The sequence below is a fragment of the Panthera pardus genome, unplaced genomic scaffold (assembly GCF_024362965.1).
Source record: "Panthera pardus isolate Hobbes unplaced genomic scaffold, ASM2436296v1 HiC_scaffold_16, whole genome shotgun sequence".
NCBI classification, from domain to species: Eukaryota; Metazoa; Chordata; class Mammalia; order Carnivora; family Felidae; genus Panthera; species Panthera pardus.
In genome coordinates this window covers 12,674,954-12,702,007 of record NW_026526721.1, presented here as the reverse complement: position 1 = coordinate 12,702,007, position 27,054 = coordinate 12,674,954, and the positions used below count along the sequence as shown (strand labels likewise).

At 51.1% G+C, this 27,054-nt stretch overlaps 2 protein-coding genes and 1 long non-coding RNA gene across 6 annotated transcripts in view; 2 read left to right on the top strand and 1 right to left on the bottom strand.

Moving 5' to 3' along the window:
• Positions 1-6,557, top strand: part of MRAP (melanocortin 2 receptor accessory protein) — a 23,395-nt gene extending 16,838 nt beyond the window's left edge. The window contains exons 2-3 of the mRNA XM_053903138.1: positions 3,541-3,640; positions 5,978-6,557. Coding sequence (XP_053759113.1) covers positions 3,541-3,640; positions 5,978-6,107 — 230 coding nt within the window. The 3' untranslated portion in view covers positions 6,108-6,557. The remainder of the gene's footprint in view (positions 1-3,540; positions 3,641-5,977) is intronic.
• Positions 1-27,054, bottom strand: part of URB1 (URB1 ribosome biogenesis homolog) — an 83,141-nt gene that overhangs the window by 3,116 nt on the left and 52,971 nt on the right. For 2 of the 4 annotated variants that reach the window (XR_002072713.2, XR_008422423.1), the window contains exons 29-40: positions 26,336-26,507; positions 25,734-25,836; positions 15,955-16,115; positions 15,294-15,405; positions 14,261-14,367; positions 13,599-13,742; positions 12,387-12,496; positions 11,801-11,998; positions 10,389-10,630; positions 9,366-9,962; positions 8,115-8,337; positions 4,883-5,016 (exon numbers count right to left, since the gene is read on the bottom strand). Coding sequence is in view for 2 of the 4 variants with exons in the window: in XM_053903137.1 (XP_053759112.1) it covers positions 8,156-8,337; positions 9,366-9,962; positions 10,389-10,630; positions 11,801-11,998; positions 12,387-12,496; positions 13,599-13,742; positions 14,261-14,367; positions 15,294-15,405; positions 15,955-16,115; positions 25,734-25,836; positions 26,336-26,507 (2,128 nt within the window). In the remaining 2 variants the exon portion in view is untranslated. Of the gene's footprint in view, positions 1-4,493; positions 5,017-7,548; positions 8,338-9,365; positions 9,963-10,388; positions 10,631-11,800; positions 11,999-12,386; positions 12,497-13,598; positions 13,743-14,260; positions 14,368-15,293; positions 15,406-15,954; positions 16,116-25,733; positions 25,837-26,335; positions 26,508-27,054 lie in introns of those variants that run through there. The other 2 variants (XM_053903137.1, XM_019420189.2) reach the window with 2 other exon arrangements.
• On the top strand, positions 23,704-25,955 carry LOC109249697 (uncharacterized). The gene is made up of 3 exons (XR_002072714.2): positions 23,704-24,086; positions 24,857-25,059; positions 25,686-25,955. It is a non-coding gene; the product is annotated as an uncharacterized LOC109249697 (long non-coding RNA).

The following is a 27,054-nucleotide window of genomic DNA, read 5'->3' as shown; positions in this document are numbered from 1 at the left end:
AGTACTTGGATCAGGTTAAGCTGTCAGCTCCAAGGTGGGATGAGAAATTCCCCAGTGTGATGCCCCACCATGCCATCAGAGCCTCTTCTTGTCAGTTAATTGTGGATGCCTAAGTCCCCTCATTCTGCCAGTGTGGTGGAAGGAAGAAAGGAAGGGAGAGAGGGAGGGAGAGAGAGAGAGAGAGAAAGAAAAAGAAAGAGAGAGAGAGAGAGAGAAAGAAAGAAAGAAAGAAAGAAAGAAAAGAAAGAAAAGAAAGAAAAAGAAAGAAAGAAAAGAAAGAAAAAGAAAGAAAGAAAAGAAAGAAAAAGAGAGAAAGAAAGGAAAGAAAGAAAGAAAGAAAGAAAGAAAGAAAGAAAGAAAAAAAGAAAGAAAGAAAGAAAAAGAAAGAAAGAAAGAAAAAGAAAGAAAGAAAGAGAAGGGAAGGAGGGAAGGAAGGAAGGGACAGGGAGAGGAGAAAAAGGAAGTAAATGAGGGGAGGGGAGAAAAAGGGAAGGGAAAGAGAAGGGGAGGGGAAGGAAAGGGAAGGGAAGTTTTCCACGGCTGGACTAGTATTGTTGTCAAGCCAGCCTGGTGCTCCTTGTTGTAAAAACAAGCTCAGTGATGTTTAAACAATTCCAACACTGGGGAATGACAGCTCTTGTCCGGGAACAACATGTTCTGTCCGAGCACTAAGGCTGAACCTTCAGCAGGGAGAGGAACAAGAACTCTTATTTTTTTGGCCACCCTTTTCAACAGGACCATAACGAAAGAGAATTTAGTACAGGAAGTGGTGAGTAGCTGCTGATCGCCTTTCTGGTCTGAAAAAAATTCCAATTTCACTTCTCTGAAGACACGGTGTTCTGTGAAAGGTGTCGCTTCATTTTCTGCTCAGTATGTGGGGATAATGACCAAGGGCCAAGTGGACAAGTGTGAGCCCAGGAGAAGGGGAGGCGGGTGGGGGTGGGTCTCAGCTGCCAAACTTCCGAAGCTGTTTTCTTAGAGGTCCCGACGGCACTCATATAGGCGCTGAAGATCTCCAACCTTATGTTCTCTTTATGAAGGAGAAAGAGCAGTGGGGTCTGCCTAAATCTAAAACACGCCTGGGGTGGCTGGGTGGCTCAGTCGGTTGAGCATCCGACTCGGCTCAGGTCATGATCTTGCGGTTTGTGAGTTCGAGCCCCGCGTCGGGCTCTGTGCTGACAGCTCAGAGCCTGGAGCCTGCTTGGGATTCTGTGTCTCCTTCTCTCTCTGCCCATCCCCCGTTTGTGCTCTGTCTCTCAAAAATAAATAAATAAATGTAAAAAAAATAATAATAAATAAAAAAAATAAAACACCCTTATGGAATACACCCCAAACTTCTGAAAGCATTTATACTGTCATACTTTGCGGTAGTTATAAAATAAATGTTGACTGGCCAGTGGGGCTGCAGCAGGTGTTATACAATAATGTGCGGTGAGCAGTCACGGAATGCTGAGAAACTCAGAGGCTCCTCCCAAAAGTCCTTCAGTTTAGGACAGACAGTAACAACCTCGCTCCCTAGTTCCCAGGAGCCCACACGCCTCCTTAGCCTGGTCGGCGCTCAGGGGCACCCCCGTCAGTTTCTCAGCTCAAGGACAGACAGAAGAGAGCATGTGGGAGCCTGGGGGTCTTTGCTGTCCTGGTCTTTCTGGAGCGTGAAGGCCAAGCTACTGATGCCTTGTTACAAGGCAGTGGGAGCTCGATTCCTTTGGCAAGTACGGCATCTTTTCCTTGGGACTGTTTTTTTGATGCTGTTAAGGTCTAAGATCGACGGGCCTTCAGTTTCTCCTTCTACCTGTCTTGGGCCGTGGAGAGGACAGGGGACACCCCTTACTCCAGGTACCATTACTTACCCCTGGGGCCTCTACTTCCATATTCGTGGAGGTGATGCACAAATCTCTAATACCCCATTATTCGTTCATTCGTTCATTCATTCAGTTTGTTCATTTCCTCATTTGTTTACCCATTCATAAACATCTTTTTGTTTAACAGAATACAACATGGAGCAGGCAGGTGTATCATCGGAAGTACTACTGGAGTTCAGAGGAGCGTGTTGGGGGAGGGGCGTGCAGGACAGAGGCGGCTGCCGATGTGGTTTGAAGCGTTGGGGTTCAGAGTCAACGGCAAGGATAGAATTCTTTAGATGTCTTGGGTGCAAAAAGGGTGTTTTCTAACGTTTATTTGAGAGAGAGAGAGAGAGAGAGAGAGAGAGAGAGAGAGAAGGTGTGAGTGGGGAAGGGGCAGAGAGAGAGAATCCCAAGCAGGCTCCGTGCTGTCAGCTCGGAGCCCAATGCGGGTCTCAATGCCACAAACTGAACTGTGAGATGATGACCTGAGCCGAGATCCAGGGTCGGACGCTTAACCTACTGGGCCACCCACGTGCCCCACAAAAGGGTGGTTTTATTTGACCACAGGGGCCAGGACTTTGGGGCAGAAAGAGCTGCAGTGGGGTTGTGGCGAGTGACTGATTATATACCCTCAGGTTGGGAGGGCGTTAGGGATAACGTAAGTCTCTAAGGTATTTTGGAAGCAAGGTTTTCAGGACCTTGAGGCCTTAGCTGTTGTTAGGAAAAGGTCATTAGTGTTTAGTAGAAACTCAGTCCTGGGACCCTTCAGATGTATATCAGGGGGCCATAAGCTTGGAGTATGATTGCCAGCATATATCTTGGGGGGGGCCGGGGGGGGAGTTGAGATAAAAGAAGTTTCCAAAGGAATTTTTCTATGTGAAAGGACACTTACAGGATCCTGGGGGTCAGGATAATGTTAAGCTAAGGTTACCTTCTGCCCCTTAGCGAAGGGTCATCATCCAGGCAACTGAGTTCTGAGAGGAAGGTCAGTCTGTCTGCCTCAAGGACTTATCAATGGGCTGTAGGCAGTAAGGGAATTTAGCTTTTCTTTTGCCTTAGTTTCCCACATCAGCAGCGATTTCCAGTGTGCTAGCGTGGTCCCGTCTGAATCCTCATCAGCCCCTGGCAGAGCCTGGCTTGAATGGGTGCTTTCCCCTGAAAGAAAGGGGCCAGGGAGGCCCGGGGGAAAAACTCTGCCTTGCCCGCCACAGGAGCACTGCAGCACCACAATCTAGACTCCGAAGGGGTCTCTGAAGCGGCCTCTAACGGAGCGGTCCCCACAGTCCCCTGCGGCCCTCACAGCAGAGGGGAGGTTGGCTGTCACATGAGTGGCCCACGGCCCCTGCTTCCCCCCCTCTGAGGGAGAAAGGGAAGGAGGGGAACAGCAGCAGCAGCTGAAAAAGCAAATCCACGGGGTGCCACCCACCTTCATTCACTGCTTTTCCCTCAACGGTCACCCTAACGGACCTTGAAGCTAGTTGCTCTGGGAAAAGGCCGCTTCCCTGCCGGCCTGTTCCTTCCCAAGGTTCTTGTCAGTGGAAAAACCTTCCCGGTGGTCACTGCTGAGAGGCCGGAAGACGAGAGAATGCCAACACTCGGGGCCCTATTTCCACGCTGCTCGGGGGCCCTCACGTCCCCTCGCCGTGGGCTTCTGGTGGTGTCACAGTGACGTTGAGATGCACTCTCCCTCCCGCAGATCTGATTGTCATTGCCTTCTGGGTGAGCCTGGCATTTTTCGTCATGCTTCTCTTCCTCATCTTGCTCTACATGTCCTGGTCAGGGTCCTCGCAGGTGAGGTGAGTAAGGGTGGCGGGAGTGGGGGGGGGGGGACGGCACGTGTACAGGTAAGTCACGTGGCTAAACAGCGAGCGGCCGCACGTCCACGCAGCGGAATGTTATGTGGCCACAAAAAGGAATAAATCACCGATTCCTTCTGCAACATGCATGAACTTCAGAGTCACTGTCCTGAGGGATAGAAGCTAGACACAAAAGGGCCTGTATTGTATGACTGATTCCATTGCTATGAAACATCTAGAATATTCTAAAGCAGATTGTGTTGATGGTTGTGTAACTCTGGGAATATACTGAAGATCTGGAGTTTTAGGTTTTAAACGGGTGAACTTTACTGTATGTATCTCAATGAAGTTGTTAGAGAAAATAGAGCCTAAATGACCCCACACGCCAGTCAGGTCTTGCCAAACAACTCACCAGGAAAATGGGACCCAAACTTAGGCATCTATGACCACCATGTGCTATTGAATACCTACTATGTGCCTTAGGGGTTAAATTCGGTAAGATCTAGGAGCCCCAAGAATTAGCTAGTAATTAACCTAGCTCGTTACACATTTTTTGAAAATGTTTATTTATATTTGAGAGCGAGCAAGGGAGCGAGCGGGGGAGGGGCAGAGAGAGGGAGACAGAGGATCCAAAGCCAGCTCTGTGCTGACAGCAGGGAGCCCAACGTGCGGCTCGAACTCACGAACGGTGACATCATGACCTGAGCTGAAATCAGACGCTCAACGGACTGAGCCGCCCAGGCGACCCAAGCTCATTAGATGTTAATTCCTGTGCTAGACAACTGGCTTACCACATCCGATTTCCTCTTCTGGCTTAATCTGCCCCCAACGGCTACTGCGGTCTAAAATGACTGTCCTAACAAGGGACCCTATAACAAGGGACTGCCTATCTCTGCCTTAGCTGATGGGACCAGGGCTGCCCAAACTCCCCTGAAACGTGGGGCCAGGTAGCAGAGCGATCCCGGGCGAAGACTGGGGCCGGACACCATCATGGGCCAGGCAGTCTTGGGGAGTGGAGACCGGGAGCCGGCACAGGATGCTGAGCAGCAGGCAGATGAGCAGAGCTGCTCTGAGAGGAGGGGGCAGGCAGCGGGAAGGCCCTGAAAGACGAGAGGGCAGCCTCGCCACCTGGGGGCGTCCCGCCGCTGGCTCAGGGAGGACCTGCCCATCTGTGCACGCCCGGACCAGCTTCAAGGGGGCTCCGTCTCCCTCCTCCACCCTGCCCTGCCAGGGGTGACTCACCAAGTCACTTCCGGTTCCCTCTGGTCACGGGAGGAGGCCGGGCCAGCTTCTGAGCAAATGCAGACCTCCGTCCTTTTCTTCTAGTTTTTACCACTCACGTGAAATTTGGGCAGATTTATAGCCCCAAGAGGTACCTGGGGGATAAATGAACGAAACCAGCTTTCTGAGGTGGCTCGTGGCCAGCCCTGTGCCAGGGACGGTTTGCAAGAGAAAGCTTCCCGGCCCAGTGGGCACACAGGCGGCCGAGGCTGAGGGGTCCCGGGTGTCTTCAGGGCTGCAACTTTACAGGGCAAATGGATGATGCTGTTCCCCGGCACCAGAGAAAGCACCCTCCAGACACTATAACAGACAGGGAGGGCTCAGGGGAGCCACCTGGGTCTTCAGTAAGATCTGGGAGACAGACGCAGGGTTGCTCCCTGAGGAGGTGCTCTTTCAAGCCTCAAAAAAAAAAAAACAGGTCTGCCGGCATCATGTGAAAGGAGGGCTCTGCTCCTTCAGGCCCCCTCTCTGAGCCTCCGCATTCATGTCAGGATTGCAACTAGTTGAAACTAGTTCTCCGGCCACGCATCACCTCACGTCACCCTGATGACACCTAAGAGGCGATCACGGTCCCCCATCACTGATGAGATGGAGGGCACGCGGGACGGGGCGGGCCGGCTCACATCAGGCGGCCGTGCCCACTGCCCCTGGCGCTCAGGAGAGGCATCCAGAGAGCAGATTCCTGGCTGAGATACAAGTTGGCTGGAGGCACAGGTACCTGAGCTCTACACTCAAACCTGTGGACGGACGGAAGGCCGGCCTGCCCGCTCCCCGTCGTGAACGGACACATGAGGGAGACGTGACCTCAGAGAGAACTAGTCGTCAACGTAGGGTCTGGGTCACCGTCAAGCACTGCCTGTCATCTTCCATTTCTGCACAGGGGTGACCTTTGTGAACCGGCTGACCCGCCCCCAGGTTCTGCTCCCCTGGCCGAGGTGCCCTTGCCCCGCGTGCCTTCTCTACGGGCTTTGGGCCGGCAGCGGGGTGTAACAGGAAAGCATCCAGTAAGTTCTCTCGCCAGCTCTGATGCCTGCCTCCCATCTGCTCTGTCCACAGGAACAACGCCCAGCACCACCCAACACGCCCCTGGAGTCGCGGCCTCAACCTCCCGCTCTGCGTCCAGAGGCACCCCACAGGCTCCCCCGGGCTCGGGCAAGGAGCCAGGCAGCAGAGCATCCCGCCCTGAGCGGTGGCTGCGGCCGGCAGCCCCTCCGCCCTGCCCCACCTGTCCCGCAGACCCACCCTGCTCTCTTCTGGGAGCCGGGTCTCGATGGGGACCCCCACAGCAGCAGCTGACAACAGGGACGAGGAGGGGGGACCCCTCCCGGGAGACAGAACCTCTCAACTGTAGCCTGGACGTCAGCAAACGCCTGGTGAACTCAAACCAACCCGGACCCACAAGTGCCTTCGAAAAGCCTGCTTACGTGTAGCAGGAAGCGTGACTGGGTCAAGATACGCTATACGAGGGGGCACTGGCATGCATCATCCAGGGCCTGCAGCAGCCTGGCTAGCACGGGGAAGTAGCCCCAGATATTGCAGATTTTTAGTGCATTTCAGCAGCATACTTACTCCTTATGCACTTTGGGAAGGGCAAAAAAATAAAACACATATAAATTAAAAAAAATTTGCTCGCTCATCTTCACTGGGCCACTTTTTAGCTTCAACTACTAACTGCCGTAGTATTTAGCAACCCTGAGTTCTAAGCTGATTGGAACCTTCTTCAGGACACCCAGGGAGGGCCTGGGAAGCTGCCCATCCCCCACTGACTCCCACTCTTTCCCAGACAGGGTGGCGCACACCTGCCAGGCCAGCTGACTGCGGTCACACTCCCGACCCCCCCCCCCCCCCCCAGCCGAAGCCTTTAAAAGACAAAGCCCAAGGGGAGGGGGTCTGCATCAGAATGCTGCCACAGAAAGTCTTTGGGCTGGGAGGATGGGTCCCATCTGGGTGACTTTATGGGACCTCTGGTGTGAGCCCTCTGACGGACTCAGTCCTCCAGCGCCCGACAGCCTGGCCCTGGCAGGGAGACGGCGCCCAAGTACAAAGCCCACACAGCCCACTGCCGCCGACGCGGGCTGACGGTTAATTCCCCAAGTTGACGGCAGACTCAGCCTCGCCTTACTCGGGGGTGGTGGGCTAGAAAGGGAGACGAGGGAGGGGAGGCTCACGAGCTCCAGAGACGCAGAAAAGGGGCGAGAAAGAACACGGGGCTCTTCTAACTTGAACCTAAAAGCAGGATTCTGACGGGAATATTCTCAGAAAACGTTGTTGCGAGTGTTGTGTCAGGGGGCGGGGGGGGGGGGGGGGGGGGTGGGCAGAGGGGAGGGTCCACCCCCTGCTTTCTAGACAATGAGCCCATACGTGGTAAAGGGATTGGAGGCAGACAGGTGTCACTCGTATCTTGGTTAAAACGTGAGGTCGTTAAAAACAACCGGGGGCCACGGCGTGCGGGAGGGACGCAGGCACACGCCGAGCTCTAAGCACCCAGGCTCCACAACTCCACTGGGTTTGCCAGCCGCTGTGCCAATTGCTATAGGAAGGTTAAGAGTCAGGTGCTGACCCTCTACGACGCAGGCTGCTGTGAAATGAAACGGCCTATTACCATCCATAAGCAAAACACAAAAGCGTAACAAAAATAGATGTTTATTAACAAGTTATAGAATCCCAAATCCTCCCTTTGAAACAATTAAAAAAAAAAAAATACAGGCTTTCTTCCCAAGACAGAGATCAAATCGCTTTTATACTGTAAGGATTTAGCATAATACCCTTTTATTTACTAAAATAATTAACACTCAAGAAGTTGTACACATCTGTGTAAGACTTCACCGGAAAGAAAAGCTGAAGCACCTCTCCTCATGCTCCTTTATCTGACGCCTTCTATTCTTGGACCCTTTAGCTTTAATATCCACAAATCCCTTCAGTGCTCAGAAGCGTTACCTCAACTTGAGGTATTTTCTTTGAAGAGCACTGAAGCCAAGAGGAAGGGTCCTCCCCGTGTGAACACTGAATGGGCCTGTGGGCCGGAAGCACCCAGGCCTGCTTCGGCTTTGACCGCTTTGTGTGCACAGTCCCCGGAGCTTATCATTCACCGTTGAGTTAAACAAAGCCAACTTCGCCTGTCAGGAAACGGAGTTAACGTTGACAGAACTTGTCATTATACGTGCTTTCCACGGAAACCCTCGACTCAACTAACCTTCTAGAACTTGGTGCCAGAAGGCGCCGGAGGGCAGGGCGTCAAGCGTTGGGGACCAAGGCGGCGATGTCCTTGCAGAGCATGACGACAGCCTCCTCTTCACCCTTTGGCGCGTCCTCTGTGGCGTCACGGATCATCTGGATGTGGGTTAGGAGGGTGTCTGGCCGCTGAGCCCCCAGCCAGACGTCCTTAATGTACAGAGACACCAGGAACGCTGCGGTGGCTGAAGAAGAGGGCAACAAGGCCATCAGGACACAAAGCTACTCCGCTGGAAAACAAGTCACCCCACCCACACGCCTGGGGACATGGGAGCTTTGCTCGGTACCCAAGTAAACGGTGCCACATGCCTCTGGCAACAGGAGGTGAGCAGGTGTTCAAAACAAATTAATTTTGCTTAAATTTGGGGTTAATCTTTTTTCTTTTAAAAAAATTCATCTTTCTATTTGATCAATGTGTGTGGAACGTGAAAAAAAGTTACTACAAGCCAACTTTCTTCTTGGTCCTGACCACCCGTGCTGAGAACCAGAACCGTGGTTTGAGAAGAGGTTCCAAGGATCCCTTCACACCATTTCGTCAATAGCATGGGCCAGAGGACAGGGTTTCCCAGGCACAGACTCAACTCCCTGACGGCATCCAGATGAGAGAAGAGGTCACTCCCAGGGTGAGTTCACCTGCCTCGGCTGCTGGCCCATCTCTCTTTCCTGGTCCCCTTACATCCCTCCGTGAAAGGAACAACCCTCTCAGATGGAGGAGGCCACGTGCACATGGTCAGCCTCCCTCTGTTCTCCTTAGCCTTTTAAGCCTTTGCTGCTGGTTCATTCATTCATTCCTGCACTTAATCCCTCACTAAGCACCTGCCAAGTGCCAAGCACATAAACTGTGTGCGTATTTTCGTGCTTGTGCACATATATGCAAATACACACACACGCATCTGTACCCACGCATCCATCCGCACTGCTGTGAAGCGTAATCTTCACTTGAGTAATGGCTGAGATGTAGCAAAGCCGCTGCTGTGCAGCGGTTCTGAGGGGCACTTGCTTCTCCACTGCAAACACAATCGTCACTGGCACTTGACCAGAGAGCAGAGGCTTCCTCCCTGCCCGCTCACGGCCCCATGGCAAACTGGGTTTAGGTTGGGCCCCATCCATACTTCATCAAGGGTCCCCGACAGGCTCCAAGGACCGGGAGTTGCTCCGGACCCCGCACCCGTTGGTGCATTCCTTCAGCCTCTGACGAGCGAACCAGCCTCACCTCGAGTGGCTTCGTCCTTCTCCTTCAGAGACGAGAGGCAGAGGGTCTCGACCGCCGGGCGGAAGGCGCTCCCCGCCGGGCCCTGGGCCGCCAGCTGCAGCATGACCGTGTTGAAGAGGCAGGCCACGCTCTGCGCGGGGCCCGTCAGCTGCTCGGCGCTGCAGGACTGGCTGTACAGCCTGAAGATGCTACTCCTCACAGCACGGTCCCCGAGAAGCTCTGCCACGACCACCGGCTGTGGCAAGATGTGGCTCTTCAGCCAGCCAAGGAGTCCCAAAGCCTCTGCCCTGCCGGGCGGGCACTCGGCCACCGACCGCAGCACCCAGCCGACCGCCAGGGAGGCGGCGGCGCACGCGAGGCCCGGGGCCTCGCTCTCAGGGGCAGCCCCGTCCACGGGGCCCCGAGCGCAGTCAGGGCCGGGGAACGCGGGCCCCCAGTGGGTCAGTATGGACCTCAGGAGGCCCTTGCACGTCTCCAAGGTGGACGCCTGTGGCTCAGGGTCGGTCGTCTCCTCCGCCTCCCCAGGCCTCCTCTTTCGGCCCCGCGGGCCTTTAGCTCGGGCTGGCACGGCGGGCTTGTTCTTATCCTTGCACATTTCTGTTATACACGGAAAGGAAGGCAGTGAGACCGACGCCCCCGTCCCCACGCAGCTCCAGGTGGCGGGCGGGTGCCACAAGGGCGGCCTACAGGCCCTGAGGGCTCGGCCCCAACAGGACACGTTCCTACGCCTGGAGCGCGGCGAGTGCTCCACGTGGGCCTGTGACGGTCCCCGCTGCCATCACGATGAACCCGCTTCATCCTCACCACCGCCCCTCCCCCTCATGGCGAGCACCGGCCGTGGCAGAGCCAGAGCTCAAAGCCAGGCCTCCCCAGCAACCTCTGCAGGGCTACGAGGACTGGTGCGCCCTGTTCCGAAGCCCCGACAGCTTCGGAAACGCTGCTCAGAGAGGCAAACCGCTGGGTGCTCTGTGGGGAGCTGGGCACAGTCTGGGGAACGCCAGACAGTCGGGTCCCGACACTCACTCAGCAGCTCCTTGACTTCGTATTTCTCAATGGCTGCTCTCAGGTCGTCCTGGAGCTTGGCATCTCTCTCGATGAGGCTCCACTTGTGCAGGAGGACGAGGACATCCTTGGTGGACAGCACTGTCTCGTTCACTGTGAAGCGGTTCATGTCCTTGAAGGCCTGCATGACGGTGGCCCGGTACCTCAGCACGGACTCGAGCGCCCCGAAGAAGCTGGTCAGCTGGGCGGGGGCCAAGGTCGGCCTGTCGGGAGCCAACGTCGCAGACTGAGCCCAAGCTGCCTCCTCGTCCCAAAGCCCAGGACGGGGGTGGCTGGGCAACGCCCAGAGGGTCAAATGGCCCACCCACCACCGGAGTGTGCCTTTACAACAGACAAGGAGCATGGAACCAGCACAACGAACAGGAGAGAGCAAGCCACGGCAGGGGAGGCACAGTGGAGACCGGAGTCCGACCTCCATGCCGGAGGAACAGAAATCTCTGGGAAACCATGGCTGACCAGGGAGAGTGAGGTGGAGAGAGTGTGAGCGTCTGGGCACCAGCCACCTGACACAACACTGTGGGACAGTGGGCTCCCTGTGCCTCACGGCCTCTCAGACTCCGCCCCATCCGTGGTCCAACCCGACGATGGGCACCGGTAAGAAATACGTTCTGAACCCCAGGGAATTTAAAATACGCTAGCACCTGCTCCACACGATTTTAGAATTATTTCAAATTGCCATCGGTTCTCAAAAACCAACCTGTCTTTCAACGACCCCGAAATGAGAAACAGGTCTGTCGGCACTGACTTAACAACTTAATTCAAAACAACCTAAGACCAAATGCCCTGTCCTCTATCAAGAAAGTTTTCACTCTGAGATTATAATCCATTTGTGATCAATCTTCTGGTTCCAGTCAGCACACCCCTGTTCCTAAGTCAGAACTCTGAGTGCACAGACTCTATTTTCTCTAAGACGGTGGGATCTGAGGAGAGTGTAGCTCTTTGAGGAAATCAGGGGGATTCTTCTAAGAGGTCATATGAAAATACTGAAATTTTCAAGAAGATTCTGGGATAAGTGAATCTGGGCAGGCTAACGAAGGCAGAAGCAAGTCTGGGAACACGCTTTAAGGTGATGGAAAATACGTTCTTTCTACAAAATACACGAGTGCTTGAATCAAAATATCAAGGGAGTTGTTTGTCTGCTAAAAGCCATCTGGTATGACAGGTTTTAGGTGTTTAGAGTGTTAAGTTCTCGGTGTCTTGAAAGGAGCCTCATAAAGTTGAAGTAGAAAAGCAGAAACAGCTAAGAGGTTTCCTAACGTCACCCACAACTGACAGCAGCCGTGTGGCTCAGCCCTGTGAAGCTGTGACCAAGGGGACCACTGAGCGGTGATGTCCACAGGTGACACGGTCACGCCTGGCGGGCAGGGGCTTACCTCAGGTGCTTTGTGAGCACAATGAGAACATACAGGAACTCGTTGACCAGGTGCAGGGCGAGCAGCTTCGGGGGCTCCTGGGACCCTGGCTTGTGAGGAGGCGGGCCCTCAGACTCCACTCCCTTGTCCCCCAGGTTGGTCACCCACAGTGTGTGCAGCAAGGAGATTATGTTGGACAGGAGCTGGGTCTCCAGAAACCTGAAACCAAATACGGAACGCTCGCTGCCATATCCTCTCCTCTCAGCGACCTCGGCTGGAGCAGGGGTGGGGGGCACCTCGGGACACACTTATGCCCACAGTGGCAGCGCCTGGTGGTGGGTGGCAGACTATTCCTTCTCGCAGCGATTCCTTCTGCTCACCTCCACCGCAGCCCCCAAAGTCACAGCATCCACGTGAAAACGGGGAGCCTGCCCTCCAAATGCTGCAACCCAGGGTGGGGCCCCGATTCTCCTTCCTGGTGGGCGACCGCTAGACGGGACGGACTGTTCGGCACGTTTCCAGTCACCACTAAAGCCAGCAGTGAACACCACGGTCTCCACCCCACCTTCTCCCCACTCGACACACCGCTCACACATGAGGCGCTTACTTGCTCTCAAGGATGTGTAAAACCCACGTTAAAAGGCTATAGTCCCGTAGGATCTCGTAGGCAGACTGGGCATCCCGGGCAGCGTTCTGTAGAATTTCCAGAATCCAAATCTGAAAACCCAAAATGAAGAGTTATTTCTCAGTAGGGGAACTGAACTTACCTGGTGAAAGGAACAACTTAAACAACGTTAACGGTATGTCGTATCCATTTCCGGGCGCTGGCCGCACAAGAGGCTGGCTCTGCCACGTCTGTAAGAGTGGTGGCCATGGCCGGCCAGAGGACACAGACATCCATGGCAAGTGCCAGGCACTGGGGCTGACCGCCCCTGCTAACCCATCGTAAGGAACCAACCCACAGGCAGAAAGACACGGCTCGGAAAGCACATGGCCCAGTGTGAGCCTGGCAGGGGATGTGGACCCATTTCTAGCCCAAACAGCTGGCGGCCCATTTTGTCCCTTCAGTTTTAGCATCTGGAAGGGAGGACATAAGAATGGGGCCGCCCCTGGAGCTGTGAAGTGGGTATCTTCTCATTCTCCCTCGTCGGGAGAAATAACTATCATACCCAGACTCAAGTTTCTTCCAGCGTGTTTCTTGCTTCTGACTTGCTCCTATTTATACAGGCTTTATATCCGGTCAGACACAAAAGCTGACGGGGCTGGAAGTTAATCCAGATACTGAAAACTCTCCCTACTTACTCCCTCCAGCCACCCAGGGCATTGAGGGGACGGACACACACACACATACACACACAAGCTCTCGGTTGAAGGGATTCCCTCCCTGGTTGCAAGACTATCGGCTTCAACTCCCGACTCTTGTTTCCTAGCTGAGTTTCGAGCTTCTGTGCATTTAGTGAAATACTGGTGGCTCAAGAAGGTCTCCGCAAAAGCACGTCAGTCATTTATGGGGGTAATTTGTTGCTAGGCTTCGCAGCCAGCTCCAAAGGTTCATGATCGCTGTTTTGGCTCTGCCCTCTGCACAGACCTCACCACCAGGCGAGGGCACGGGAGAGGAGCCACAAGGAACAGCATTTCAACAGGGAACGGGAGCAGCGAGTGCCAGCCTTTCCCCTAGTGGGAAGTCAGCTTAATGTCACATGAGTGAGTTGGTCACATCCAGGCTGGGATTAGAATTCACACGGGTCTGACTTCCAAATAAAAGCGTGAGCAAAAGCACGGACCTTTCGTTCTCAAACAGACCGCGGGGCCCGCCTACCTGTGCCTCGTCGTCACACAGGGGGCTGCTGAAGAAGGCCAGGATGGTGTGGAAGACCCCTCGCCGGGCGTAGAGCTCGTAGCAGTGTTTGTCCCGCATCCCCTGCCGCAGGATCCCGAACACCCATTCCTGTTCCGTCTTTTGCTGTGACCCAGGAGAAACGGGAAACTACTGTTACGCAAGTGAAAGACGGCTCTTCCGACCCCACCATTTTCAAGTGGTGGCAACGGAAGCAGCCACGGCAGCAAACAGTCTGTCTATTTCTGATTATGTGATCAGAATCCCTCAACACCCGATTCGGTTCCTTCAGATCAGAAGGAAAGGAGCGGGTCAAGTTCACACACCGCACTGTGTCCACTCGAGCAGGTGTCCTACAAAAGCACATTTAATGCTTAACCCGGCCATTCGCCAAGAAAATACGAGAACGCCACACAGCTTAGGCCTCAGAAGTTTTTTAAGGTGTGAGAAGCCACCTAAAACTTAACGCGTGGAGTGAAAAGCATTTCTATGAGCAAGACCACGTGATCTTCTTGCTCCAACACGGCTCGCGCAGCCACGCCACCAACCGTGCCGAGCAAGGCGAGGATGCCAGAAGGACAGCAGTGGCTGCAAGTCCAAAAGAGGAGTCTTCTGGGGGCCCCCGGGGACTCGAGAAGCATTACCTCAAAGTCTGAGCTGAAGAAGAACTGGTAGAAGCCTGGAACCTTGTTCATATTCAAGTACTCGTGTGACAGCAGGAACTTGCTGATCTTCAGGTACATGTGTTCCTCTGAGGACAAAGGCAGACAGTGGCTTCCAGCAGGCACCAGCGGGACCCTCGTGCTCTACTGGAGTTGGGGAACGGGATCTGGGGGGGCAGACATCAATCCCTTCCCCCCGGGGAGCTTTTGCATCCTTATCCAGGTTAGCAGCTCCCGAGAATCAGGCTGCAATAAGGCACCTTAGTTCTGTGCTGCGTGCAGACTTTGGCTCACGGTTCCGAGACCGCGAGCTGCCCCTCCCCAGCCAGCAGCCCACTGCGCAAGCTCCAACCAGCTGGTACGCAGAGTGGAACCTGGTTACACAGATGGCTGACACCCAGCCCCATCGGCCTCCAACTGAAGGTCACTGTCACAGCACAGGACGCTCAGATACCCCCGGGGCACTTGGCTCTGGAACGCAACGAGGCCGATGGGGACAGATGCTTCCTCCCCCTCTATCGCCACCTCCAACCTGTCCAGACGCCTGGGTCCTCGGAGCCACCCCGTGCCCACTGCTGCTTATGCCCCTGACCCTGACATGAGGTCTGAGAGGCTGCACTGGACAGAAGGCCAAGACCAACCACCATGGCCTCTGCTAAGATATTTTCTCGGAACAGTCTTTTTCTTTAGAGTCTACAAATGACCAATTACTTGCTTTCCTCCAGTAATTTCTAAGGAGAAGAAAAAATATGCAGGAGTAAATGAACACTAGATCTGAATTCTAACAGCTGAATTGACTACAGATGAATTGTGGGGCCTCGGACAAGCTATGTGACCATGGGGGCTTCAGGCGGGGGACTGCTTCCCCATTTGAATACGACCGTGCCACTGGATAACCCGGACACGTCCCTTCTCACACGTGTGACGGACCACGCCTGCGGGACTGACGCCGACAAGTGGACGTGATCAGTCTCGACATTTCAACCTCACCCCAACCTAGTCCTACCAGCAGTACCTGGTTTCAAAATCTGCAGGGCTGCTTTGGCAATGAAGAGAGTCAAAGTAAAGGTGAGTCTCATGTTCTGAGTTCGGATCCCATTCCGGACTACATCCAACAGGTAAAGTAGCTTAAAACCAGGAAAGAAGAAGGGGAAAAAAAAAAGAATTTTCAGAACAGCTGTGATCAGCCTCGACTCGTGCAGCTTAAACCACAGCTTTGCCGGGTGGCCTGCTCCTCACATCCTGGGACGCACATAAAGGCAACGTCCCTGCTCACTGCCATCTTAAGAGTGCTTCTGCTGTCCCTTGAGGAGCCAGGCAGGTGCACACGGGTGGAGAGAACCCTGGCTTCACACCCCAACAACCCAGTCTGCTCCTGTTCCCCGCCACCTTGGGGCACACGCTTTTGAGCCTCAGTGCGTCCTGGGTAACAGCACAGCCCAGGCCAAAGAAACCGAACCGCTCTGCCCACCTCCGCACAAGAAGACTGTCGAAAGGGGAGAGCTTTCTCAATCTCCCCGGAGTTGAGAAGCAGAGGCAACCCCCAGCATCATCACTCCCTGAAGGGGAACGGACCTCGGTTCCTTATCAGAAGGCTCCCGACAACACGCTTCTGTGTTACGCAAAAGGCCTTCTACCGGATGCGGCGGAGAACCGGCTCCCTGAAGCGTGCTCACCTGGGGCTGCTCTCGGAACCGTGCCCCCTCCAGCTGCGAGTAGTAGGCCGCCAGGACGTAGTAGGCCGCAGCTCGCATCTGAGGGTCATAGCTGCTGAGAGCCGCGACGGTTAGGCCCAGAGAATTGGAGTCCAAAAATTTTCGACAATCTACCACAAATTCTATGGGAAATAAAATAGAGCATTAAATACACACACACACACACACACACACACACACACACACACACACACGATCACAATGCTTGTGCAACACGGACAATTAAATTTCCTTTTGCATTTTGCCGACATCAGCAACAAGTGCTAGCTAGATACAAGAAATACAGGTCTCTCCAGCCCCCCTTAGCTTCTGCTGAAGTTGGACAAAAGCCTGTCTTCCCTTTTATGACAAGAAGCTATACTTTCAACTTCTAAAATGCTTATAAATCCCAATCAGGACTATTTCATTACTTCTCACAACATTCAACGAGCCAGAGAAGAACGGAGGTGCCATTCAGACCCGAGACATGAGATCAGAGCATGCTGGTGACCTGGGGGACACGACCGCGGAGCCAGCAGAGAAAACCAGCTCCCCGTTTCCACCTTGTTCAGTCTGCAGCATCTGAGTTCCTAGCTACAAACACCGCTAAGGAAAATACCAAAGGCAGGGAAGCTGGGAAATTCAGCCAGTGCAAACCAGTCTGACCCGGCCCAACAATTCTATGAAGGATTAACTTATATGCATTCTGCAACCCTAGTCCTTTCTTTAAGCAAACCACGAAAATCTCATAGAAGAGAGGCTCACCACACTGAGCAAAAGTTAGAGTCTAAAGAGTTTGCTAGCTGATATCCATCTGTTAGATGTGAGGCCTTGTAAAAACCCATAATCACGTCAGGAAATGTGACCAAGCGGGAAGGTCAGATATACAAGGGGACCCCAAGGACCACAACTTAAAGGGCTTGGTTACCAATAACAAAATTCAGGACGCTTTAAACCCTCTTTAAGAAAGACCCAGGCCCTTTTACAACATAAATACTGTCATAAGTTAGAAGATAAAACCTGTGAAGAAAAACCTTGGGACAGAGATGGGTCACCATGTTTAAAAATGATGACGCAGGGTTTGGTCATGATCATCACCCATGCAGATGTTCTTTAGGCTGAGGCACCGGTGATGTGGTTAAATGAGGCACTAAATACAAATCAAGTGAAAAGAACACCCACAAACCACGTGAAATGTGGAATCTTGGAATATACTATCTATTGATAAAAGATACACCACTAATGATGTTTTTAAAAAGCCAAGTTTTTTTTTCTTCTTTTCCCAAAGTGAGACTTTTAAAAGGGTAATTTTGGCAATTTAAACACGTTGAGCATGAACAGTAAGAGAAAAACTACCCATCAGCTACTCCTCTGTACTGTAATCCAAACAGCTACACGCATGGGCACGCGATGGTCCCCCAATGAGTGGTTGCCCAAAGGTGCTGAATTCACTTTAAACCATAAAGTGTCCTTGTCCCTCAGAAGTAGCACAGCTCCTTGTAACTTCCACCAGCACTGCCTCCCCCCACCGCCCCGTGAAGGGCAACCAACGGCTGCGTGGATGCTTCCGCACGGTCCCCTTCCTCTTTCTCAATGTTTATGCCGCCTCAAGGGAGAACCAGGATTTCCACTTCCAGACAAAAGTGGCAGAAACCGGATTCCCCTGTCCACCTGAAGCAACTAAAAAACCAGACTGAACAAATAAAACAAGGATTTTCAAGACACTGGACATGAGGCGATAAAGGAGAGCAATCTCCAAGAGTGAAAATGAACAGGATGAACCTTCCGAGAGTCCCAGCTCGCAGCCTGGAGGCTTCTAGGCTGAGACTGGAGAGCTCGGGGTTGTGTGAGAGAGATGGAGCAGGAGGCCTGGGAGGCCAAGGCGGCCAGATGTCACAAGGGAGAGTCCCAGAGAAGAGAGTTCCACGGAGAGAGCACCAGGCTCTTTGGCCGAGTGCCCCGCCCCGGCAAGAGTGTATGAGGAAGCTACCGAGGCTGAGGACCAAAGACAACCCCAGGCTCACACCTGCCTGGACATGGGTCCTGTCCCACCAGCCAGGGTGAAACCCTCACATTCACCGGGAGAGGGCACACTGCTTAGCAGGGTGTTTCTTCAGTGGTGAGGTGAAGTCTGTCTGTCCTGGACTAAAATGCTGCTTTGGTCCTACCTAACAGAGATTCAAAGCAAGGCTGGAAGGATCAAATCATGTCTAAGCAGCTCAAATGTGTCCTAGAACAAAGCTCAAGAACATTCACAGGAATACGAACATATCCAGCAGCAGGGCGCCTGAGCGGCTCAGTTGGTAAAGCATCTGATTCTTGATTTCAGCTCGGGTCAAGATCTCAGTTTATGAGTTTGAGCCCCACTTGGAATTCCTCTTTCCCTCTCTCTCTCTGTGCCTCCCCAGCTTCCGTGCATGTGTGTGTGCGTATTCTCAAAATAAATCAATAAACTTAAAAAAATAAAAAATATCCAGCACCAAATAAGGTAAAATTCATAGTGTCTGCTTTATAGTAAAAAATTATCAGACATTCAAACAAGAAGGAATATAGCCCATTAGAAAAATCCACCATTTGAAGATGACTCAGATAGGACAAAGGTAACAGAACTAGAATTCTAGTGTAACTAATACAACTATATTCTACGTGTACAAGGAGCTAGAGACAATACTGAAAATGTTAACTAGACACATGGAAGCTATAAAAACCCAAACCAAGGTTCCAAAGATGAAAATTAAAATGTCAGAGATGAAAAATGCCCTGAAGGAGATTATTAACAGATTAGACATTACAGAAAAAGAGATTAATGAACTCTAAGACAGCAACAGAAATGATCCAAATTGAAACACACAGAGAAAAAAAATTTTACACCAGGAACAGAACATCAGTGAGCTGTGGGATCATTTTCAAGTGAGCTAATATATGTGTAGTTGAAGTCCTGAAAAGTTTGAAGAAACAATGGCCAAAGTTTTTCCAAATTTGACAAGAACTATAAACCTACAGAGCCAAGCTCACTGAACACCCCAACTACAAGAAACATAAAGAAAGTCACACGAAAGCACATAATTAAACTGCTTGAAACCAATAAGAAAATCTTCAAAGCAGTCACACAACATATACAGAAACAAAAGTAGGAACGACGGTTGGTTGCTTGTTAGAAACAATGCAATCCAAAAATCAGGTGGCATCATCTTTCAAGTACGGTAAGAAAAAAAACCTGTCAGTCTAGAATTTTATACCCCATGAAAACCTTTTAAAAGTTAAGGTTTTTTTCCTATGAAAAACCTGAAAGAACTGATTAGCAGACATGAATGACCAGAATTCTTTTTTGAGAGAGACAGACAGACAGACAGACTGCGCAATCGGGGCAGGAGAGACAGAGAGAATCTTAAACAGGTCCCATGCTCATTGTAGAGAGAGCCCGATTCCACAATGTTGGGATCATGACCTAAGCCAAAAATCAAAGAGTCAGACACTCAACTGACTGAGTCATCCAGGTGCCCCTCTTTTTTATTAATTTTATTTATTGTGTGTGAGAGAAAAAGAGTATAAGCAGGGGAAGGGCAGAAAGAGGGAGAGAGAATCCCAAGAGGGCTCTGTGCTATCAGGGATTTAATTTCACAAACCATGAGATCATGACTTGAGCCGAGATTAAGAGTCAGACACCCAATTGACTGAGTCACCCAGGCACCCCTCAACTACAAGAGCTCTTTTTTTTTTTTTAACTTTTTGTGAGGGGGGAGGGGCAGAAAGAGAGGGAGACACAAAATCTGAAGCAGTCTCCAGTATCAACACAGAGCCCAATGTGAGGCCTGAATTTACAGACTGCGAGATCATGACCTGAGCCAAAGTTGGACGCTTAACCGACTGAGCCACCCAGGCGCCCCTGAAACTACAAGAATTCTTAAAGGAAGTACTTCAGGCAGAAGGAAGGAGATAGGAATCTGAGTCTACACAGAGGAATGAAGAGAACCAGAAATGGCAACTGTAAAATGGCAAATATAAGACATTTAAATCTCTTTAAAAGGTAACCGACAATCTGAAGCAAAAACAACAACATATCGTGGGTGTCACAGCACACAGGAGTAAAATGTATGGTAAGAACAGCATGGAAAACCAGGAGGGGCAGGGATGGATTAATACTGTTGTATGGTGCTTCTACTATCCACAGAGTGGTATATAATCCCACTTGAAAGTGAACTGCAATAAACTGAAGGAGAGTACTACACACCCTAACATACACACACACACACACACAGACACGTGCACTGTAGCTAAAAGCCAACAAAGAAAACAACACAGAATCGGACCAATAATCACACTAAATGTTAAGGGTGTACACATTCCAACTAAAAGGCAGAGATGGTCAGACTGGATTTCAAAAAGGCAGAGCCCAAATCCATGTGTCAACAGGAAACCACTTTTAATACCAACATGCAGATTACAAGTAAAAGGATGAAAAAAGAATAATGGGAAGCCTCGTGGGCTCCAAGAGTGTACAGACTAAATTTTATCATTTCTAACAAGTGACTAGTTTTGATGAGGAGGGAAAACTGAAAAAGCTTTAAAAAAAACATCCAACTGTGGGATAGCATACTGTTTCGGGAAAGACGAGATGTGGTTAAGATACAGCTACACACCTCCATAACCAACACACGTAAATGGAATATATTTGAGACCGAGAACAGTCTAAACATTTAATATCACGCTCACTAAAAACAGCTAGTACTCAGCTGGCTAGGGTATTTTTAGTAATCAGCGACATTCTCTAAGACAAATGGACTTTCCACGTGTCCATGAGGAAAAGTCAATTTCACATCGGTGGTCATCTGCTGTTTCATGAAGTCCTGGCTTTGTAACATTTAAGGAAAAAAGCTGCCATGGGGGTGCAGAAAGTATAATAGGCTATTAAAAAAAAAGGTTATAAACACCACCACTCTGTTTCAGGGCCCTCGCGAACAGCAATTTGGCCTTGCGGTAACAGATCTTCAGATGCTACCTGAAGATTAAAGATTCAACCAGGCTCAACCAGCATGGTTCTCCAGGATTAAAATAAAAAGCAGCCCCTCTTTTGTGGGCTTCAGTGGTGGTATTATGGAGCTGCCAGGCTCCTCCTGACGACACTGACCTGACACCACTTCCCTCCGGGGTGGCCTGGCAGGTGAGAGAGGAGTCCACGGGGCCTGTGTCCCCGTGGTCTGGTGACGAGGCTCAGAGAGCTGCACACCAGCCTCCCTGTTTGGCGGCACACGTGATTTAGGAGCTGAAGATCTCAGCCCAGTTCTGTTGAGGACAAGAATTCACTGTGGAAAAAGCATCTGTCACTGTCATTGCTAACAGCCCTGGCTGACCCTGTTTCTCAGCCAAGGACTCAAAGCAGGGAAGCAGTAAGGTTAAGAAAACAGGTTCCCCTTTTTAGCAAAAGGCTGAACGGGAGAAGTGAGACTGTAGTTTCTCTGAAGTCTGGCAGTCACGCTTAAAAACTAATCACATGCCCAATTTAGGATCGCAAGACGTTAGCAACACTTGGACCCAGGTGTCACTGCAGGAAGTAACAACATTTTGTCGAGAGCTTTCTGTGCTACACACGGTACGAAGGACTCACGAGCATAATGTGGGGTAAACAGAGCTGAGACAAGAGAACACATAATGCATAAAGTTCAAATACAGGGCCCTGGCTCCTGTTGGGGAGGAAGGGATACTGACTAGGGAGAGCTGCCCACTATGTTCTGCTCCTTGATCCAGCTGGTGATTTCACCAAAACTCCCACCACACACATAGGATTTGTGGTCGTTTCTCTACATCACACTTCAATTAAAGTTCATTTAAAACATTCTTTGTGATGGGGCGCCTGGGTGGCTCAGTCGGTTAAGCGTCCGATTTTGGCTCAGGTCACGATCTCACAGTTTGTGGGTTCGAGCCCCACGTCGGGCTCTGTGCTGACAGCTCCAAGCCTGGAGCCTGCCTGGGATTCTGTGTCTCCTTCTCTCTCTCTCTCCATCCCTCCCCTGCTCGCGTGCTCTCTCTCTCAGATATAAATAAACATTAAAAAAAAAGTTAAAAAACAAAACAAAACATTCTTCATGCTTGCTTCACCAGAGCAAAAGCAAAGAGAAAAACACGTGTTAAAAAGAATATGAAAAATAGATTCATGATTTAATTCAACAACAATAAACCTAGCCTACATTGGCCATATGCTGTTCATAGATTTCTGTTCTGTTCAACTTACCGTTTTACTGCTAGAAATTTCCCTACAAACTGGTATGCTTCCTTTTATCAGACGACAAAATTTATTTAAAACATTACGTTTCTACTTTTTGTTCTGGACGATAAGTATTCCTGAGCAAAATTTAATGACCTAATTTTTGTTTGTTTCTTTTAATATTTTCATACTTTCGTATCTCTATCCACCTCTATACTTTTCAAAATTTTCTGCTTTACTGTGAATGACTTTAGTGCAACTGGTATTTTAAGCTACCACAAATCCTTTTTAGGGCAGGCATGTTTTGCAAATCTTCCTACCTGTATCATGCCAATAGAACTTAAAATAGGCTGTGTTTGGAGATTTCCCTAACTTAAAAGCCCACTTCCTAATTAGCTCTCTTCACAAAAGGCCTCCCAGACACTGTCCTCCCAACCCAAAAAGGGCAATCTTCAAGATTCCGAGAAAAACACTGTGTCCTATTTTTAGTACTTTTCTATTAGTGTCGTCCAAGCCTCTGCCTTCTGTCTCTTAAAAGCTCTATTAAGAGACCAAGCAACCGACTAAATGATTTGTTGTAATCCACTCAAGTTACCTCATATTTGCAGACTGTGGAAAATCTATTTTCACATTTGATGAGAAACAGACCTCATCAGTGCTGCCAGGGCAGGGGTGGGGGAAGGAGAGCTTCCGGGCCGCACGCTGGTCCATGTGCCTAGGTTAATCTGCTGCGAAGTCACCGGGACGGTTAAGATACCTGCTTGCCATTACGGCGATCTGCGGCGGACCTGAAATGCCTGGCTCTCCAGCAGATGAAATCTAGCTCAGCCACAGAACACCACGCCTCCGGAGGCCAGGGCACTACAGCAACCCCAGGGGCCACCAGTGGGAAAGCCCTGAGGAGACCCAGCCCTGTCATCCTGTTGTTAGGAAAGGCAGCACCAATCTGTTCACGCTGGAGCATAAAAAGACACCTTTAAATCTTTTTTTTTTTTTTAATGTTTATTTTTTGAGAGAGAGAGAAAAACAGAGCGCAAACAGGGGAGGGGCAGAGAGAGAGAGGAAGACACAGAAGCCGAAGCAGGCTCCAGGCTCTGAGCTGTCGGCACAGAGCCTGACACGTGGCTTGAACCCACGAACTGTGAGATCGCGACCTGAGCCGAAGTCACTTAACCAACTGAGCCACCCAGGTGCCCCATAAAAAGACAACTTCAAGCTGAAAAACGAACAGAACGGCACGAATAAGGAGACATGGTCTCCTAGTGTACCTAAATCCACGTGGATGTTAAGTTCAGCAGGAAGGAGCCTGGGGTCCCTGCTGGCATCACGCCGGCCACGGCGAAGAGCAGAGACGGGGACCGTGCGCCTCTACCCACACACCACGCCTGTCCCTGGGTGGCCGTCTGCGCAGGCCCGGCTAGAGTCATGACAGATCTCAAAGCAAGCTGGGCCCAGGAACGCATGCGAGGAACAGGTAACGTGTCCCCGCTAGGAAGAAACAATGATGAGAGGTCGGGTGGGAAGGAGAGTTTCACCGCACACACTTTGGTACCACCTGACTTTTGAACTGTGAATATGACATCTAATGGTAAAAATTACTTACATTAGATGTATGATTCTGGGACGATGGAGTTGATGATATTTTCTCTACTTTTACTAGTAAGTACAACTCAAATATACTGGACAGATGTTAAGACGACTCTAAAAGGTGGAAAGGAAGCTGACCGGCTGGGGGACCTCAGGTGAGTTCCCTGTGTTTTCTTTCTGCTTCTGGTGTCCCAGACTTCGAGCTGAAGAAGCCAACAACTCCGAAAATCAACAGTCACAGACAATACCTGAACAAAAGCCTACTCTTTCTAGTCTCTAGACAAAAGACTAGAAAAGAAGCAGCCTAGCCAGACAGAAAACTCAGGTAATAAGTAACTGCTCTGCTTCAGCCAAACACCTCACAGAAAGCCGCGGGGCTGGCTCCCACCCGCGCCAGTGAAGGCAAGTGCGGAGCCCGGCCTTCAGCCTGCCAGGCTGTGACACAGAGCCCCAAGTCCCCTGCCAGATTGGCGTCTGTCGGAGGAGGCCTAGGTGGAAGTAGGGGGAGGGAGGCAGTAACCAGAGGCCCCTCCTGCCCCCTACTGGGCATCAGAGGCTTGTCAGGGGGAGGCCCAGTGAAGAGCAGTCATGGGCCACTCTAGCCTCTCCAGCCAGGAATACCAATACAAGTGTGATCCATAAATAGGAAAACCGCTAGATTGGACTTGGCCAGAACAAAAAACTTTGGCTCTGTCAAAGACTTTGTGAAGAGGATGAAAAGGTAAGCTACGGATTGGGAGAAAATATTTGTAAACCGCATATGCAATGAAGGATGAGTATCTAGAATATATAAAGAACCCTCAAAACTCAACAGTAAAAAAAAAAAAAAAAAAAAAAATCCTATTAGAAAATGGGCAAAAGAGGGGCACCTGCGTGACTCAGTCAGTTAAGCATCTGACTTTGGCTCAGGTCATGATCTCACGGTCTGTGAGTTCGAGCCCCGCGTCGGGCTCCGTGCTGACAGCTCAGAGCCTGGAGCCTGTTTCGGATTCTGTGTCTCCCTCTCTCTCTGCCCCTCCCCTGCTCATGCTCTGTCTCTCTCTCTGTCTCAAAAATAAATAAAAACATTAAAAAAAAACTTTTTTTTAAAAAAAGAAAATGAGCAAAAGACATGACCTGACATTTCAACAAAGAGGACGCGTATAGATGGCAAATGAACCACAAGACGCTGGACATCATCAGCCACTAGGAAAATGCACATTAAAACCACAATGGGATATGACACGCTTGTCGCTGACGAAATGTCCCAAACCAACAGAGCTACCTGACCTGGGAATCAGACCCGTCCGCCCTAGTGGGTACGTGTGCGTATGTCTGCGGTCTGCCTCCTCCCTCCCGTTCACTCATGAAGACTCCCATCCTCAGGCTACTAGACACAAAATACAATTTCAAAAATATACTTAAGCCAAGAAAAAGCCAACCTCGGCAGGCTCTCACTCATTCTCAAGGATAAAATCTGGTGGTACTGGATCACTACCTAGTGTGAATTCAGAAAAGCCTCTTGCTACAGAGTTAGAAAAAGATCAAGCGTGAAGGGACGCTCTCAAATTTTAAAATTATAATGTTTTTTTTTCAAATCACTATATTCAAAACATTCACTGTTACTTTCCTGAAAAGGTGAGAAGGCAGATAAGGATCCTCCTGGGATTAATTACAATCCTCAATTATCACGGTGGGGACTACCATGAGAGACCCGCTCCTCCGGGCGCACCTGGGTGGCTCAGTAGATTGAGTGTCCGACTTCAGCTCAGGCCATGATCTCACAATTTGTGAGTTCCAGCCCTGCATCGGGCTCTGTGCTGATGGCTCAGAGCCTGGAGCCTGCTTGGGATTCTGTGTCTCCCGCTCTCTCTGCCCCTTCCCCGCTCATGCTCGCTCGCTCTCTCGCCCTCAAAAATAAACATTAAAAAAAAATTTTGTTTAGAAAAGAAGCCCGCTCCTCCAGCTGCGCACCAGAGAAGGCTGCAGTTACCTGGCCTGGTCAATTCACTGAAGAGATGCAGGAGAAAGCAGGGGTCATAAAGGCCATCTAGATCCACTGTGCTCCTGTCTTTGAAGATCAGTTCCTGTCCATCCTGAAATAGCCCGAAACAAAAAGATGTGTGGTTTGGCCTCTTAAACGTAGGAACATGTGAATGCTCACCCACTGTATCTAGAGTTCCAATTATTGCGAATATTCAAAAGCATAAAGTAAAATGGCTCCGTAAAAAAACTGCTTCTGCATGAAATGGATATTGTTGGCTCTGCTTCGAGTTAGCCTTTCTTACGGGGGAAGTTACAAATGAAATACACACAGCCAGAGCTCATAACTGTCGAAGCTGAGTGACGGGCCAATGGGGGTCCTGTCTTGGTAGCTTTGCATACAGTTGGGATTTTACTTAACTTGATGTTAACAAACCCTAAGAGAAACAGCACTGGCATGTCACAGGATGCACAGTGTGCCAAAGTAGAGGGTGCAAACAGAACCCTCAAAGGAGCAAGCACCACGGCACTCACAGCTGCCAGGCAAGCACAACGGCACCCGTGGCTGCCGGGAGCGTTCCCCAACAGCTCTGCCCTGGGGCCCCCCTGCACCTCAGGGGGCAGCAGCCTCCGGTTCTGGGGGAAGTGGAGGATGGTCTTCATCATCCGGTCCCGATCCAGCAGGCGGAGGATGTCGCCGACGCTCGGCTGCTGCCACAGCGACTTGCCCAGACTCCGGCACGTCTTGTGATGCTCCACAGCCACTGGGCCCCACAGCAGCACTCTGGAGCGGGACAAGGGAGAGCACACTGGTCACAGGGCCCCACGGGAGCAGAATCGACGCTGATGACAATGACCGTCATGGGCAGCTTGGTCCAGCAGCCAGCACACTCCAGGCATTGTCCAGAGCATGTATCATTTCATTTCCATCATGACACAGGGGGAAGAGGGGTGGTGGAGATGCCAGCAATGAAGAGGGTGTGGGGGGAGGGGAGGGGACAATGACACCTGTATGGAGCTTATGATGTGCCACTTACTCTAAAGCCCCCACACCCATTAATTCGCTTACCTGTGTAACAACCCCGTAAGGTAGGTACTGTTGCTACTCCCATTTTGCAAACGGGGGAAGAGACACCAAGAGGGTTAAGAAAGTTGCTCAGCTAGTCAATTGCCCAGCGGGTTAGTGGCACAGCTGGAAGGCAAAACTGGGGGGGTCTGGCTTGAGTCCGTCCTGGGTCACAGCAGCAGAATCCTGGCTGCCTGATGACGCTTTACCAATTCAAACCCTCTCCTGTTCACAGGTGGCCACGAGTAGAGCAGGTCTACACGAA